Source organism: Pollicipes pollicipes, unplaced genomic scaffold, assembly GCF_011947565.3.
Source record: "Pollicipes pollicipes isolate AB1234 unplaced genomic scaffold, Ppol_2.1 Scaffold_5724;HRSCAF=6776_pilon_pilon_pilon, whole genome shotgun sequence".
NCBI classification, from domain to species: domain Eukaryota; kingdom Metazoa; phylum Arthropoda; class Thecostraca; order Pollicipedomorpha; family Pollicipedidae; genus Pollicipes; species Pollicipes pollicipes.
The window spans coordinates 14,027,633-14,042,240 of NW_023596746.1; the positions used below are offsets into that span (position 1 = coordinate 14,027,633).

A 14,608-nucleotide genomic window follows, 5' to 3' on the forward strand; every position below is an offset into this window, starting at 1 on the left:
AGGCGAGCGCTGACTGTTGAGCCGGCTGGACTGTTGGAAGTGGTGGCGGCTCTTTCCCTCAGCACCAGGAATGAACGTGACGGCTAAACTCGTGCTCTTCTGAGAAATGTTGCTCAAAGTTCAAGCGATAGGAGGCGTTACTTGTTCCAGGGTTACGTACTTTTTACTTTGTTTTTTTTCGAGACCGAAGTGGCGCCACGTGATGCAGCACCGGCCTGCTGCTGAATAGTGGGTTCCTGCACTCTTTCTCTGAGTTCTGGGCTACCTCCGTCTCAGTGTGCTCTAGGCTATCTCCGTTTCTGTGTGCTCTGGACTATCTCTGTCTTTGTGTTCTGGGCCGTCTCTGTCTCTATGTTCTGGACTATATGTGTCTCTGTGTTCTGGGCTGTCTCTGTCTCTATGTTCTGGACCATCTCTGTCTCTGTGTTCCGTGCTGTCTCTGTCTCTATGTTCGGGACTATCTCTGTTTCTGTGTTCTGGGCTGTCTCTGTCTGTATGTTCTGGACCATCTCTGTCTCTGTGCTCTGTGCTGTCTGTCTCTATGTTCTGGACTATCTCTGTCTCTGTGTTCTGGGCTGTCTCTGTCTCTATGTTCTGGACTATCTCTGTCTCTGTGTTCTGGGCTGTCTCTGTCTCTATGTTCTTGACTATTTCTGTCTCTGTGTTCTGGGCTGTCTCTGTCTCTGTGTTCTGGGCTGTCTCTGTCTATATGTTCTGGACTATCTCTGTCCCTGTGTTCCGGGTTGTGTGTCTCTAGGAGTAATATTTCGACCGTGAAAGGAAATTTGCGCCCTCTTTAAGCCCGAATAGCGGCGCCGTAGAACGAACTTTAGATGTGAATTCGTGCCGCTGTTTCGCCTCGCCGGTGGTGTGATCTACACTAGTTTATTTTCCTCTGTGGACACTGCCACCTCCGGAGATGGTGTCGGTGCTGCGGTGCCCTGTGGCAGTACGCGTCGCCGGCCGGCGTCACGCCCTGCCTGATGGTGGTCAGTGTTCGTGGGTAGGCCGTGTGGCGCCGCGGAGCTGGCACTCCTGTCCGCTGTGATGCCGGCGCGTGTTGACTTCCCCGAGCTGATCTCGTCCCCCGGCGCCGGCCTTTCCGTCGCTGCGGCGAGGGGAGGATCCCTGGCGGCTGGGCGCCGCGCGCTAAGGAGGCTAGCGGGCGCCCTTCGAGACGGATCACGTGCACCGCCAGCCCATGCGCTGCGCGGGCCTGTCTGAGACAGTCTGGGCTCGTTGGGCGTGCCCTGGCACCTGGTGAACAGGTGCGTCCATGCGGCTGTCGGCCGCCGCGTCTGACGCGGCCGGCGCGCTGCCGCAGGTGCACTTCGTGCCGTCGGGCGCGCCGCCGGACGACGAGGACTTCGAGGGCTCCGGCTCCGGCCTAGGCCTGGCTGATCCGTGGGAGGAGACGGCGCCGGAGCCGGACGACGACGGCGGTCTGGTGCCGGTCAGCTGCACCCACCCCGGCTGGACGTCCCCGGAGGTCACCCTCAACCAGAACCGGCGACATCAGGTCAGGCCTCTCGGGCATCAGGTTAGGTGGTCAGGTGGTCATCAGATGGTCTCTAAAACATCAATGTGGCAGAAATCTAGCTGCTTGCGTGATAGGTAGACTAGTGGCGACTTCGTGTCAGATCTTCAAGCGCGTCAGGCGAAGGTAGGTCTCGTCGGTCTAGAGCTGTTGCTATCCAGTACCTCACACTTTCCAACAGTCACACCTCACCACAGTGTCCACATGCACAACCAACAGCATCCTTGCGTCTTTGAGTCTATGAGCGTATGAATATATAGTGCTGAGGGTGGCATTTTAAAGAAGGTATCAGTTCATATTGCAGATGGAATGTATAGTTTGAATTCCGACGGAACAGATGGCATGTGGTGAAGTGATCGACCTTCCAGGATGGTTGGATGTTTTTATGCATGTATTGTCCTTGAGGCTTATGAGGATTCTGGGGATTATATTCTGAGAGCATTTGAAGGTTTTTAAGGATTCTGGAAACGTTACTGCCGTGAAATATGCCTTGTTTCAACCAAGTTAAGGCCCGAGGTGAGGTGTTGTTGGCGCAACAAATGCCGTGGATGTGCCTGTCTTGTGGCTGAAGTGATGTAGTTTGAACTAATCAACGTATTTTTGTTTTTCCTTGATCAAAGAAGCTAGCTCCGAAGAATTCTGCATCCGTTTTGAGGCGTCGACTCCGCCACCGTTAGTGAGAAGTGAACTCGTCATCAGCGGCGTTGGCAGTGCACGCCTCTCTGTTTCCAGGAGGAGGTGCTCAGCCCGGACGATGTGGACTCGTCCGTGTACTCGCTGGAGCTATTCTCCGACGAGGTCTTTGCCGCTCCTATTGAGCCAAATGCGCTGGTTCCTGTTACGCATAGCATATATGCACGCGCTACTATTCGTATAGGTAAGGACCCACGCCGGAGTTTTCGTGTGGCTTGTGATGCGTTCGGTTTGCGTTCTCGTGAGGCATGAATGTCGGCCGACTTGAAAACTGCGATGGGGTGCAGCAGGGGACATCCTGTTCTGCCATGTGTATGGCAGTGACGTAGGCTCTCCGTACACAGGCTCCGTCTGATTGATGCATTGGGCAGACACTTGTCTGTTTTGTGTGATTCTAAACATAACCGTTTGCTCGGATCATTCTGTACATCGGCTGGGCTCTGTCATGGATTGTCGGTAACTCGCTGGCAATGTCGTAGTATGCCGCCACCACTCCCATTTTTCACCACACGCTTGTACCCATGAGTTAAGATTGTGCCGCCCCCACCCTCTCGCTGCTTGTCGCGCGCCAGTGTGCGGCCATCCCCGGCGCGCGACCGTTGCTGTACTAACCGTTGCCGTCAGATCCAGCCCCCGTCAGTCCGCACCCATCCCTCGCGCGGCCGTCGCCATACTAACCTCGCCGTTCGCTCCAGCCCCGTACCTGCAGCCCGTTGTGGAGGAGTGTTGGGTCAGCAAGGACAGCGACCCAGACACACCGTACAAGTTCCTGATCATCCGCACGGCGTGTCCTGTGGACCGGAGTGTTTCGTTCATGGACGCCACGCCGCCCGACAGCGACGTCTTCAGCTTCCAGGTGAGGCGCGTGCGGGGCTGCCGACGTCATACACGCCGGGGTTTGTGATGTGGTCTCGAACGTGATGTCTTTGAATGCTCGAGGTGAGCTCGGCTGCCGGCGCACCGTACGGCCCCGACGAGCAGCGACACTGCCCCTCAACGCCTCTTTAGACGCAAATGAGGGAAGAGATCTGGACGGGGCGTGAGGCACCACCAGGGTGTGGCGGGATGCGGAGAGAGAGGGCCAGTCGAGACCGTGCCGTGACGAGAGGCGAGGAGACCGAATCCGGCCTGGTATGGCAGCGTACCGTGGCGAGAGGCGAGGAGACCGAATTCGGCCTGGTATGGCAGCGTGCCGTGGCGAGAGGCGAGGGGACCGAATCCGGCCTGGTAGGCCGCGTACCGTGCCGAGAGGCGAGGGGACCAGGCCGGATTCGGCCTGGTATGGCAGCGCGGCATCTGGCTTAGTCTCTGAAGCTTGGAAGTTGCGAGAAGTCCGGATCTGTGCTCGAGCCAGTGCGATTATGCTAGCAGTTGCGTAACCCATTTGGAGAAGGGTCAATTTCTTTGAAAATGTTTCTGAAGAACTAGTTACTTATGTTAGCTTTTAATGCTAGTTACACGAAGTGTGCTTACATTTCAGTGCTTCCGTGTTCTTGAAATGGGTCACTGGTGAAAGGTCCTTCTGCGAATGTGGCGAGCGCGTAGAAACCAATGTGCGGTTAAGAGCGTCGCGTAATGGACCATATTCGCTTGTTTGAGTAAAGATTGTCGGCCGTGGCAATCAGCTCAGCACTCGGTGCCGCCTGCTCTGCCATAATCCAGCGGCGCACACGCAGCGCCACCGGTGGATTTGGTGGGCCGCTCCGGAGCTTTGAAAGTGTCTGGAACGTGGCGTGCTTAGTGAGGAGTGCTCTGTGGAACTGAGTGATCTTCACGATCTGATCGCTTGTTGATAGGCGTGGGACTTCATGACTGGTAACTCATCTTACGCCGACCTGACCACATATTAAATACTGTTCTGCATTATACAAGAACTATGTAATTGTCGTTTCCTTACACGAAGTAGAATGCTCAACTTATAGTGGTGCTGAAAACGCAAAATTTGTACCTTCTGTGTTTTGTTCACGGTTAGTCATCGGGTGGTTGATGCCCCCAGTAAACCGTCAATTACGACTGAAAATATTAGGTTGTTTCCGGCTCAACATGGCAGGTTACTGCCATTGAAAAGCGCTGATATTCTCAGCAACGGTACGGTTTTGTGCCGTAATAAATGCGATGCGTTATATATGAGATGCATCATAAAATTCAAACAAGGACCCAACATACTCCTCTGGACCAGTTTCGGCCGCCTTGGTGTATCTCATACCTGTTCGGTATCGTAAGCGACTCATTCGGGGGAATTTTACAACGCGTCCTCGTCTGATTTGTTTCAATATCTAGCAAGTATGGTTGGTTTCAAGGCCAAGACGAGCAGCTGTTAAAAACATGACACCTTGGGTGGGAGCTTGTGAGCACCTTGTGGTACTTTGAGCGTAATAAATGTGTTCAGTGCGGCGTTGCAAGTGGCTGCCGTAGTTGTACGCTGTGCTATCGCGGCCGCCAGGGGCATTTGTGCTCGTTTGATGAAGGAAATAAACGCTTGCAGCTTGATTGCGGCATAAAACCCCGCTGCATTTATATATATATATATATATATATATATATATATATATATATAATCCCAAATCATCATCACTCAACGTGAGCGTGGAATTGGTTACGCCGGGCCGGGCCGCGTCCGTGGCCCGACGAACATAGGCACATTCGTGTGTTGTATCGCGCACCGCTGCTATGCCAACTGGAGGCATGCTGTAGCTTCCGCCATGGCCTACATTTGGCGTGTGGCCGGTGTGCGTGCCAGCATGAAGACTGGCGCGTCCGCCGGAAGGGCCTGAACGCAGCTGACCGCCGCCGGGCCGCCAGGTGTCGCGCCAATACCTGGAGCTGGGGCCGTACTACCTGCACTGCCGGCTCGGCGTGTGTGTGCGGCCTAACTACCCGGCCAGTCCACACATCGCCAAGGTGAGGGCGCCCTCGGGCCAACAATTGCCCATACCCATGCGGCGACTGGGCTGCCGAAACAGTCGCGCCACTCCCGGCTGCGATGGAAGCAGAGGTTTATTTGGTGTCCGGTAGATGGCGTTATTGTAGGCGGTCTGGAAGTCAACTCTTAGGCGGGAAAGTTGCCCGGCTTGGCGTTTTTTCCCCGGGCCGCTCTAGGCGCAGTATCATTGTTATTTGTTCATGGTACTGCGTGAGATGGTGTAGTTGTCGCGTTGCCATCCATACCCGCGATTGCCAGGTTTCCGCCCAATGGAAGCTATTGCTGTGACTGGCTGTTTCATGCCGGACTGCGCCGTACCCGTAACGGCGCCCGTGCCGTACCGCACTGTACCCGTGCTCGTGCTCGTGCTCCTACTCATACTCGTACTCATGCTGATGCTCGTACCTGCACCTGCACCCATCTTGTTCCGCATCTGTACCCGTACCGGCACCGCATCCGTTGCCCATACCCATGTCCGTACCAATGGACACACCAATGCCCAAGCATTCCTCTTCATGTGCGTGTACCTGCTTCCGTATTCGTGCCTGTTTCCTGCAGTGCCGGAGTACTCGCACTGCGACAGGCAAGGAATGGGTGGTGGGTGTGATGGGTACGAGCACCCATTGTAACCCAACTCGCGGCGAGGCGTTGCCCGTGTGTGACATGACACGGTGTCGCCTCGCCATTGTGTGACATGACACGGTGTCGTCTCGCCAGCGCGGCCTGCGTGTGGTCTGACTCGGTGTCGCCTCGCCAGTATGTGATTTGATACGGTGTCGTCTCGCCATTGTGTGATCTGACACGGTGTCGTCTCGCCAGCGTGGCTTGCACGTGGTCTGGCACGGTATCGCCTCGCCGGTGTGTGGTCTGACACGGTGTCGCCTCGCCGGTGTGTGGTCTGACACGGTGTCGCCTCGCCGGTGTGTGGTCTGACGCGGTGTCGCCTCGCCGGTGTGTGGTCTGACGCGGTGTCGCCTCGCCAGTGTGTGGACCGGCGCAAGCACTGCGCGGAGTTCGGCGGCAGCGGCGGCCGGCCCGTGGCGTCCGGGGTGCAGGTGGTGACGCGGGGCCCTCTGCTACCCACCGTCGCCGGTAAGTCCCGCTCGGTGCCCCGGGTGCAGTTGGTGATGCGGGGGGGGGGGGGGGGGGGCTTTGCTATTCACCTTCGCCGGTCAGCCCCGCTCGGCGATCGGCGCTCGGCGCTGCCAGCGGCGCGCCATCTCCAAATGATCGATTGTACGCAACTTGTGGTCGAGGGCTGGCCTGAACCATGCGCATGCGTTTGTGGTCTGATATTTTAGCCTCTCTCTCTCTCTCTCTCTCTCTCTCTCTCTCTCTCTCTCTCTCTCTCTCTCTCTCTCTATCTCTCTCTATCTCTCTCTCTCTCCTCTCTCTCTCTCTCTCTCTCTTCTCTCTCTCTCTCTCTCTCTCTCTCTCTCTCTCTCTCTCTCTCTCTCTCTCTCTCTCTCTCTCTCTCTCTCTCTCTCTCTCTCTCTCTCTCTCTCTCTCTCTCTCTCTCTCTCTCTCTCTCTATCTCTCTCTCTCTCTCTCTCTCTCTCTCTCTCTCTCTCTCTCTCTCTCGCTCTCGCTCTCGCTCTCGCTCTCGCTCTCGCTCTCGCTCTCGCTCTCGCTCTCGCTCTCGCTCTCGCTCTCGCTCTCGCTCTCGCTCTCGCTCTCGCTCTCGCTCTCGCTCTCGCTCTCGCTCTCGCTCTCGCTCTCTCGCTCTCTCGCTCTCTCGCTCTCTCGCTCTCTCGCTCTCTCGCTCTCTCGCTCTCTCGCTCTCTCGCTCTCTCGCTCTCGCTCTCTCGCTCTCTCCCGACTCAGCTGATCGGCTCGCGTCTCCATCCAGCCTCCTGACCTGCCCCGTTTATGACCCGACAGGCGGCCCGGCAGACCGTGCAGCGCCGCCTGAGCCCGGCCCGTCGCCGGCCCGGCCGCTGGATCAGGCGCCCGTGGTCCGTCTCGGGGTCGAGCCTGAGACCGTGGCCGGCATCGGCGTGGCCGCCTTCCTCCTCGGCGTCACGCTCATGGGCGGCGTCTGGCTCATACACTCGAAAATCGGTAGGTGTCGCTGTGTGTGCCCCTGCGGCGTTCGATGGATTATGGAGACAAGTGGGTGGCATTGGGTTGAATTGAATTTGAACTTTGAATGGACTGGTTTGGTGTGTTGCGTTGTTTCTTCTGATGCTGCCTTTTTGAAATGGGGCTGCAGTTTTCTTTTACCTGCCAAAGATATTGGTGAAGTGCGCCGCGGACGATTTTGATGCAGTGTGGAGATTGCGGCTATCTACGGCTGGCAGTGAGTGCATTGTTGGTGTGCGTTTCGTGCAACTTCTTGTGCGCTCACGACCAGCCCGTGCCTCGGTGTGACGTCATCGCGTGTGTGTTGCAGGGCCTTCGAAGCGGCACCAGTTCCAGGCAGTTCCACAGAACCCCACCCTGGAGGTGGCCGGCCAGTCGGCCAACTCGACACCCAGCTCGCAGACACCAATCATCGTCTGACACATTACCCACGGTCTCGCTTCGGCCAATCGCCGGCAGCCTCCAACGGACGACATGCGGCTGACGGCCAATCACCATCGTCAGCTCCACCTAGGAGCTGACCCCGGCCAATCAGCCGAGGCCGGAGCGCTACCGTGAAGGGTGTGGGCCGGAGCGGCCGCCGGCCACGAACTACCAGTAGGTACTTCCTAGATCGGAAGACATTAATTTGTGCAGTACAAATGTTATTACCTCAAACATTTTAGTTTGTTCCTATCAGTTTTCAGCCATTCACAGTCATACGGTGTCCTGCGCAGTAGTGGCGCACGCGATGGGCCGCGGCGGGCGGGTCACGTGACCTGTTGCGCTCATGGGCCCTGGTCTGTACCTGCGCCGCTTTATCTGGTGAGGCCTGTTGTGGAAGCATGCCATCGGTCTGATGTGGCGCCGGCTGAGCGTCTGCCGTGTACTTACTGTGCTGACGCGCGTCCTAGTGTGCTTCCTCTGGAGGGAGGGACGGAAATGCGGAATTTGCGATTTTTAGAGGGGTTGAGGTACCTGCGTTGCTGACAGAAAAGGCGTTGTGGAGACACTTCCGGGATGTCTCCTCCGTTGGCCTTTGTTGTGGAACTGTGGAGCTCGGGGTGAGAGAAACTTCGTGGAGGAACTTGGTGACAGGTGCACTTGATTTTGGGGTATCTGCCGCTTTGCTTTAACAGTGGCCTAATATGATCTGTTGTGCCCAGATTAGTTTGGTGCATGAAAAGTATTCGCCTGTATTAGAATGTCCTATGCACTCGTTTCTTTTTGGCTATGCTCTCTCTCTCCCTCTCTCTCTTGCGGCGCCAGTGTCTGACGAGTGGGTAGGTGTCTCCGTTTTGTGGAGGCCGGCGCCCAGCGAGCGTTGTTCCTGCCGTGGTGGGCCACAGTTCTGCTCTGAGCTGTCATCACACTGATATCCATACGGGTGGAGACTGGACTTTGCTCCTGCCGGTCGGCAGATGGATCCAGGCGTGGCGGAAGGTGTTTGTTGTGGTTTGTATGCTGTTTTGACGTCGCCGAACGTCCTTGTATGGCCCGCCTCGCATGGGCATTTCGTGGATGCTGGTTTATGATTGTGTTATCGCCGAACATGGTTCCGATGAATATGTTTCGCGAGTGCATGCTGTTCTATTGTTCCACGGAATCTGTGAAAGCTTTAGCGCTATATCTCCATACATCCAAAGAGTCCTGTATTTATAAAAGCCAAAATGGCATGGAGGCCATGCAGCTCGCAGAAATCAATTTAGGCCGCTACATGTCAATAATGTGCGAACAGTTTGATGGTGCTGTCTTAATTAAACACGTTAATTGTGGTCGTACCATTACCTCGTGTAGCCCTGCTCGCATTTCCTTTGCATTTGAATGACTGCTGCGCAATCGCGCATGGTAATGCTGGTCCCACTCTCAATCAATCCATACTTAAATTTAAGCCGACAAAACAGTTGCGCCTGCGTAAGCCGGCACCAGCTGGCCGCTGTGCGTCGGCGGCACCAGCGGGATGTTGCCTGTCGGTGACGCCAGCTGGCTGCTGCCTGTCGGTGACGCCAACTGACTGCTGGTTTTCGGCGGCACCAGCTGGTCACTGCCGGTCGGCGGCACCAGGTGGCCGCTGCCTGTCGGCGGCGCTAGCTGGATGCTGCCTGTCGGCGGCACCAGCTGGCCGCTGCCGGTCGGCGGCACCAGCTGACTGCTGATTTTCGGCGGCACCAGCTGGCCGCTGCCGGTCAGCGGCACCAGGTGGCCGCTGCCTGTCGGCGGCGCCACCTGGCTGCTGCCGGTCGGCGGCACCAGCTGGCAGCTGCCTGTTGGCGCAGGCCAGGCTCGCGCGCCGGTCTGACCACTCTCAATTTGAGGCGTCGCGCGGAGCCTGCTGAGGGCCCTCCGGACATGTCCAGGTACAAAAACAGTTGGTCCTACTGCCTACCTCCTGAGTAGAGACAGGTGGCGTCACGCGCGTCATCCACCAGATGGTGTTGCCGCAGGCGCGCGGCGCGAGCGGTGCGGTCGGCTGCTGACAGCGCGGCGTAGCATAGTAATACGCAGGCCGCCTCGACGGTCGGTGGTCTTCGTGACGGGTGCCCAGTGAACATTGTGCGTGATGTGAGCGTTTTTTAATCATCAACATTGTTATGAAACGTTGCTAAGAGTTGAATACACATGTGTTATTATGATGTGACCGATGTGTGTTCCCTGACACGTACGCGAGTCGTGATGGCGAAGGTGCTCTGTGCCGCTTAGGTACGCACGTCACCGTAGCCCTGGTCCTGAAGATTCAGGTTCATACTCTGCGGAGAGCGTAGCGACGCCTCGGAAGGCCAAATGTGAGCCTCCGGTCGTGGCCGTCTGTCCTCGGGTCGGGTCGTTTCACCTGACCGAGGCGCCTGCCCGATGAGATTGCAGGGCCACCGTGCCTCGAGAGCGGTAAGGTACGCCGTTCCCGCCGGGGAGGCGAGGAATGGTGCCCGGAGGGACCGACGCAAGGCGCCAAAGACAGCGGTCCTCTGCGACGCGCGGCGTCGTCGCGCCCTAGCCTACCCGCAGCGAGCTCATGGAGCCTGTTCGATTTTTCATCGCCAAATCGTAGAGAGATGTGATAATGTGGGGCTAGTTTCTTGGAGTAAGGTGCGAGCTGCAGGGTGGTATGTGATTGGGCACGTCGGGCATGCGTTTATACGAGCTGAACTCGACTAATCCGCAGCTGGCTGGCTGTGAGGACAGCGTTGCTAACTTTCCCCACGTTCTCAGTGCTGCGGAACCGCAGACTTACACCTCTCGACTCCGAGTCAGTCCTGAACTCCAAACTCCGAATCCGATCTTATCCATCAAATCCAACCAGTCGATCAAATCCAAACTTAAACCACTGAACACGGTCTCCGGCACCAAAGTTTGCGGCCCGTGTTCTTTACATGGCATGTAGTGGGTCCATGGCCCAAGCTGCCCAGTTGTGGTTAGCTATCATCTATCCAATTATCCCCTAAGCTGTTTTCTAATTATCTAGTCACGGATCTTGATATCACTGAATATCATATCACTGAATTATACTAAAGACGTATGCAATAGCGCAAAACTATGTCATAGGCAATAAGCCGTATTAGTCGTGTAATTAAAAGCATACATCATGTAACCAAAACATAGAAAATACTCAAGTAAACATGGTACGAACACGAAACTTTTATAGTGTGATTAGCTCAGTGAACTGCACACAGCTGAGCATGACATCGGATTTTTCACTTTCTTTGCCACTTCTACCTGCGCGACAATATGTAGAAACCCACTTTAAGATTGATATAAGCTTGAACTTTCATTTCTAATGCCCTGTTTGTACTCCAGCCGCAGAAAGTTGGAGGGAGGGGCAAGCTCACCGTTGGTGGGGGGGGGGGGGGGGGGCAAACCGGACATGGGAGGCAGCGGCCTGAAATAAAGAAATACAGATCGACACCCGTGCACAAACGTATGCAAACCCGCAATGCAAAAGAGAAGAAGTCGGCATGCAGTTGAAGTGTAGGCGTCGTCTAGTTTCTTCAAATTACACGACGCTTTACGCAATAAATTGCGGCCACAGCTAACAATTTGTGGGTGAAGGCAAGACAACTTCTCCTCTCCCTTCTGACAAGAATAAATGTCGCAAAGCGAATTTTACAAAACGGTTTACCTACGTGGCTTCAGTGTAACGGCACTGGTACCATGTCACGCTGGAGCCTTCCTTGCCATGTTACACGGAGGCTGCCGGTGCGTAACTCTGTTGCCTGTGAAACAGCGAAGAAAAACACTCAAGGAACATCAAAAGCGGAGCTTCAGGCCCTTGGTCATGTTCTAAGTTTGGATAGGTTTACTCTTTCGGATGGGTCCAGCATGTGTCATGCTACTATTTGCTTGAGTGTTTTCCGACTAAAGGTCGGCCTTTGAAGCGTCACGGTTCGCATCAATGGACCAACATGAACCAGAATCATCGAGTTTCAGTGTGCAAATTGCTGCCCCAGGCCAAGAAATTTACAAATGTGCACCAAACACGGGGCACAAATCTATTGGATGTGAGCACGCTTCATATCGCTGTCATATCAGCACGAATTATACCGTGTTTCCACCGCGTCCGCAACTAAGAACCATTTTGTTTACTCGAAAAAACTTGCAGAAGTTGCGCGTGTTCGTGCGTTTCCATACTGATGTAGAGGAGCCCTTGCTTCGGCAAATGAATTGGGTTAAAGGCTCGAATAAAATAAAGCTAACTATTATCTTTTTGTTGTGATCCAGTCAGAAAAACGTGCACGTTTGTACGAAAGCGAATACCGCAGAACGGCGTTCAAAGGGTCCATACTTTCCGCTCCCATTGGCATGGATGCACGCAATTTCTAATTGCACTGTTTGTGGTAACCTTACCAAAAACCGTACGCCTTCTTATCTGTCCCGGCCCTTCCCAAAATAGGTGTCACTCGTGGTAGTGAAAACTCCAGGAGGATGGAAACTTTGGCTAAACTCGGAATGCCTATTTTGGGGGCTTTCAAAATTGGTAGAATTGAGACGAAAATGCTGGTTTTTTCTTCATTGCCATTCATTGTCTCATGATGTAAGATGCCAAATAAACATGAGGGTTATTTCGCAGCTCTCTGCGTCTTTGAGTCAGAGAACATTGCTTGCAAAGTCAGTGCTTCTAATTGATCATGATAATAGAGCACATTGGGAATGCCGGTAACTCATGCAAGATGAAATCACGTTAATGTGCGACAACCCGTTCCCGTTGTTATTTCATGAGCAAAAGATTATCAGCTTTACTCTGCTACGAATGCCATCCATGGCAACTTGAAGCGAAACGGACGCTTTCCTTCGCCGTCTCCTATGCATGTTCATCTCACGCGAAGCCTGTCGGTCACGGCTGCACTCTTGACCCACACCGGCCGGCCGTGACCTGCCGAAGCCGAGGCGGAACCGGCGTCGGTCGTCGCCATTGTGGCACCGTCCTGCACTCATGAGTCAGCCATCAGCGGCTATCAGCGCCATGAGACGGCCATTCCCATAGCGGCAGCGCAGGCCCAGAAAGAGAGCGACCAGCGGCAACGCACCGCGACCGAATAAAGTCGGTCCGAGCGCGCGTGCCCGGCCAGAATAGGGCGACGACCGAAGGAGGACACCCGCCTGGCCGCCGCAGCGGGGGAGAGGCAGCCGTCATGCAGGTGGGCGCGACGGACGGAGCGGAAAACGGAAGGGGCCAGTGGTGTCGTGCTCAATAAGCTCAAGATGTTGTCCAAACTGGCACCGGTTTGCATGTTGACGCTGACTGATCGAAATGTTGACCAAAAACTGATCGATTTCGTTCAGAGCCCAAAAGTTGGCGGGTTTCAAGAACGCTCAATAGTGGGTTACCCTGATGTTTTTTTTTAAATCAGTTTCTGGGAAACTAAGCATGCTTTCATATGTTTGTATGTGCTTAAATGGAAGATGGTCTTAAAATATGAAATGCAAGGATCGAGCTCACCAAAATCACAATTCATTCGAAAATGTTCCATCTCTATTGATTCTGAATTGGGGCGCCACACCCAGATTCGTGGTGTGTCTTGTTAAATCGCTTGCTTACAGCTTAACGTGAATTGTGGTTCTGGGAAGAGATAAATATGGTATTTAAATTTGCCTATTGAATGTTATTTTAAAAAGCCGCTTAAAGCAGCTTACAAAAACTATGCTAAGGTAGTCAATAGCTGGAACTTTATAGCATTGGTCTTGGTATTCCTTGACTAGCAGATGTAAGCCTATGTGTTTCAATTGACAAGATGCAAGGCACCCATTATCTGCAAACTGAGTGTGCCTTCTCAGGAAAAACTTCTAATCCGCTCGAAATAGGCAGGTCATGTGGATAAGGTACATATAGTCAAAACAAGTGAGTAGCAGACTGAGGGAATGAACATCGGTGCTCTGATTCACTATGCACCATCCAGCTTGGTTATTCTTATCCATTGTATAACAATGGTAACACTTCAACTCCATTCACAAAACCACTGAATGACACGCGGAGCGACGTCGGCACAGCACGAATAGATGATGCTAGTAATCGAATTGTTCTCACGCTGCAGACGTAAAACTGACGCTGCCAAAACTATCCTGCCGTGATTGTGTCAAATCAAATTTCGACAAATTGCGTACGGACACGACCTATACGTTGTGACCTCGAGGTGCGCTGCTCGCGGGCTTTCTAGTATACGTACATGTGCGGGTAAGCGTTGCTGGTGATCCTTCTTATCTTGCTGGGAGGGCTGTTCATTGAAATGTGTGGTAGAACTTAAAAATAAAGGTGTGGTAGAACTTGAAAATGAAATGCGTGGTAGAAGCCGAGTCTACTTTCAATGTTATACATCTTTTCAACACTCGGCTTTGAGATGACCTTGTTTTTGTCGTTATTTTTTTGCTGCTGCAGCCAGTAAGCTGCATCTTTTACTTTTTGGAAGTGGCATGACAAAATGTCATAAGCTGGTACAATATGGGTATATTATGGGTTATGTGCACTCTGGCACGTTGACATGTCATGTCTCATATACATATAATTGCCTGCGTAAGCATGGGCTGTTGGAAGCGTGTTTTCATTCCTGCTGTCAGTAATTATTTCATATTATAATACATCTTATAAATGTGCAGCATTTATCGTCTGTTCTTTCATCCGGTCTATCATGATTGATCCATAACGTGTTTTCCGTGCCCATTGCCAATTCAGTGCCCATTCACCATTGGCATTGTTTACAACGTTAATCTCAATGATTGGTCACTTAGACGACCGAATTTTTAACACTAGATGATGGGCTATATGCCATATATGGGTACGTGCCACACCGTCTTGCTTGATATTCCTAGGTTTGGCGTTATGTTTGAAACCACTTACTCCGGACAGCGTACTAGCCCATAAAACTGCTCGGCCGCAATGCAAAATTGATGACTTATTACGTGCATTC

The 14,608-nt window shown here is 53.7% G+C and overlaps 1 protein-coding gene across 1 annotated transcript in view; it reads left to right on the plus strand.

Annotated features, from left to right (window-relative positions):
• LOC119102543 (transforming growth factor beta receptor type 3) overlaps window positions 1-9,298 on the plus strand; it is an 83,385-nt gene extending 74,087 nt beyond the window's left edge. Inside the window, exons 14-20 of the mRNA XM_037225932.1 lie at window positions 1,325-1,519; window positions 2,270-2,414; window positions 2,926-3,086; window positions 5,033-5,131; window positions 6,137-6,245; window positions 7,035-7,214; window positions 7,546-9,298. Coding sequence (XP_037081827.1) covers window positions 1,325-1,519; window positions 2,270-2,414; window positions 2,926-3,086; window positions 5,033-5,131; window positions 6,137-6,245; window positions 7,035-7,214; window positions 7,546-7,655 — 999 coding nt within the window. The 3' untranslated portion in view covers window positions 7,656-9,298. The remainder of the gene's footprint in view (window positions 1-1,324; window positions 1,520-2,269; window positions 2,415-2,925; window positions 3,087-5,032; window positions 5,132-6,136; window positions 6,246-7,034; window positions 7,215-7,545) is intronic.
• Window positions 9,299-14,608: the final 5,310 nt, after the last annotated feature.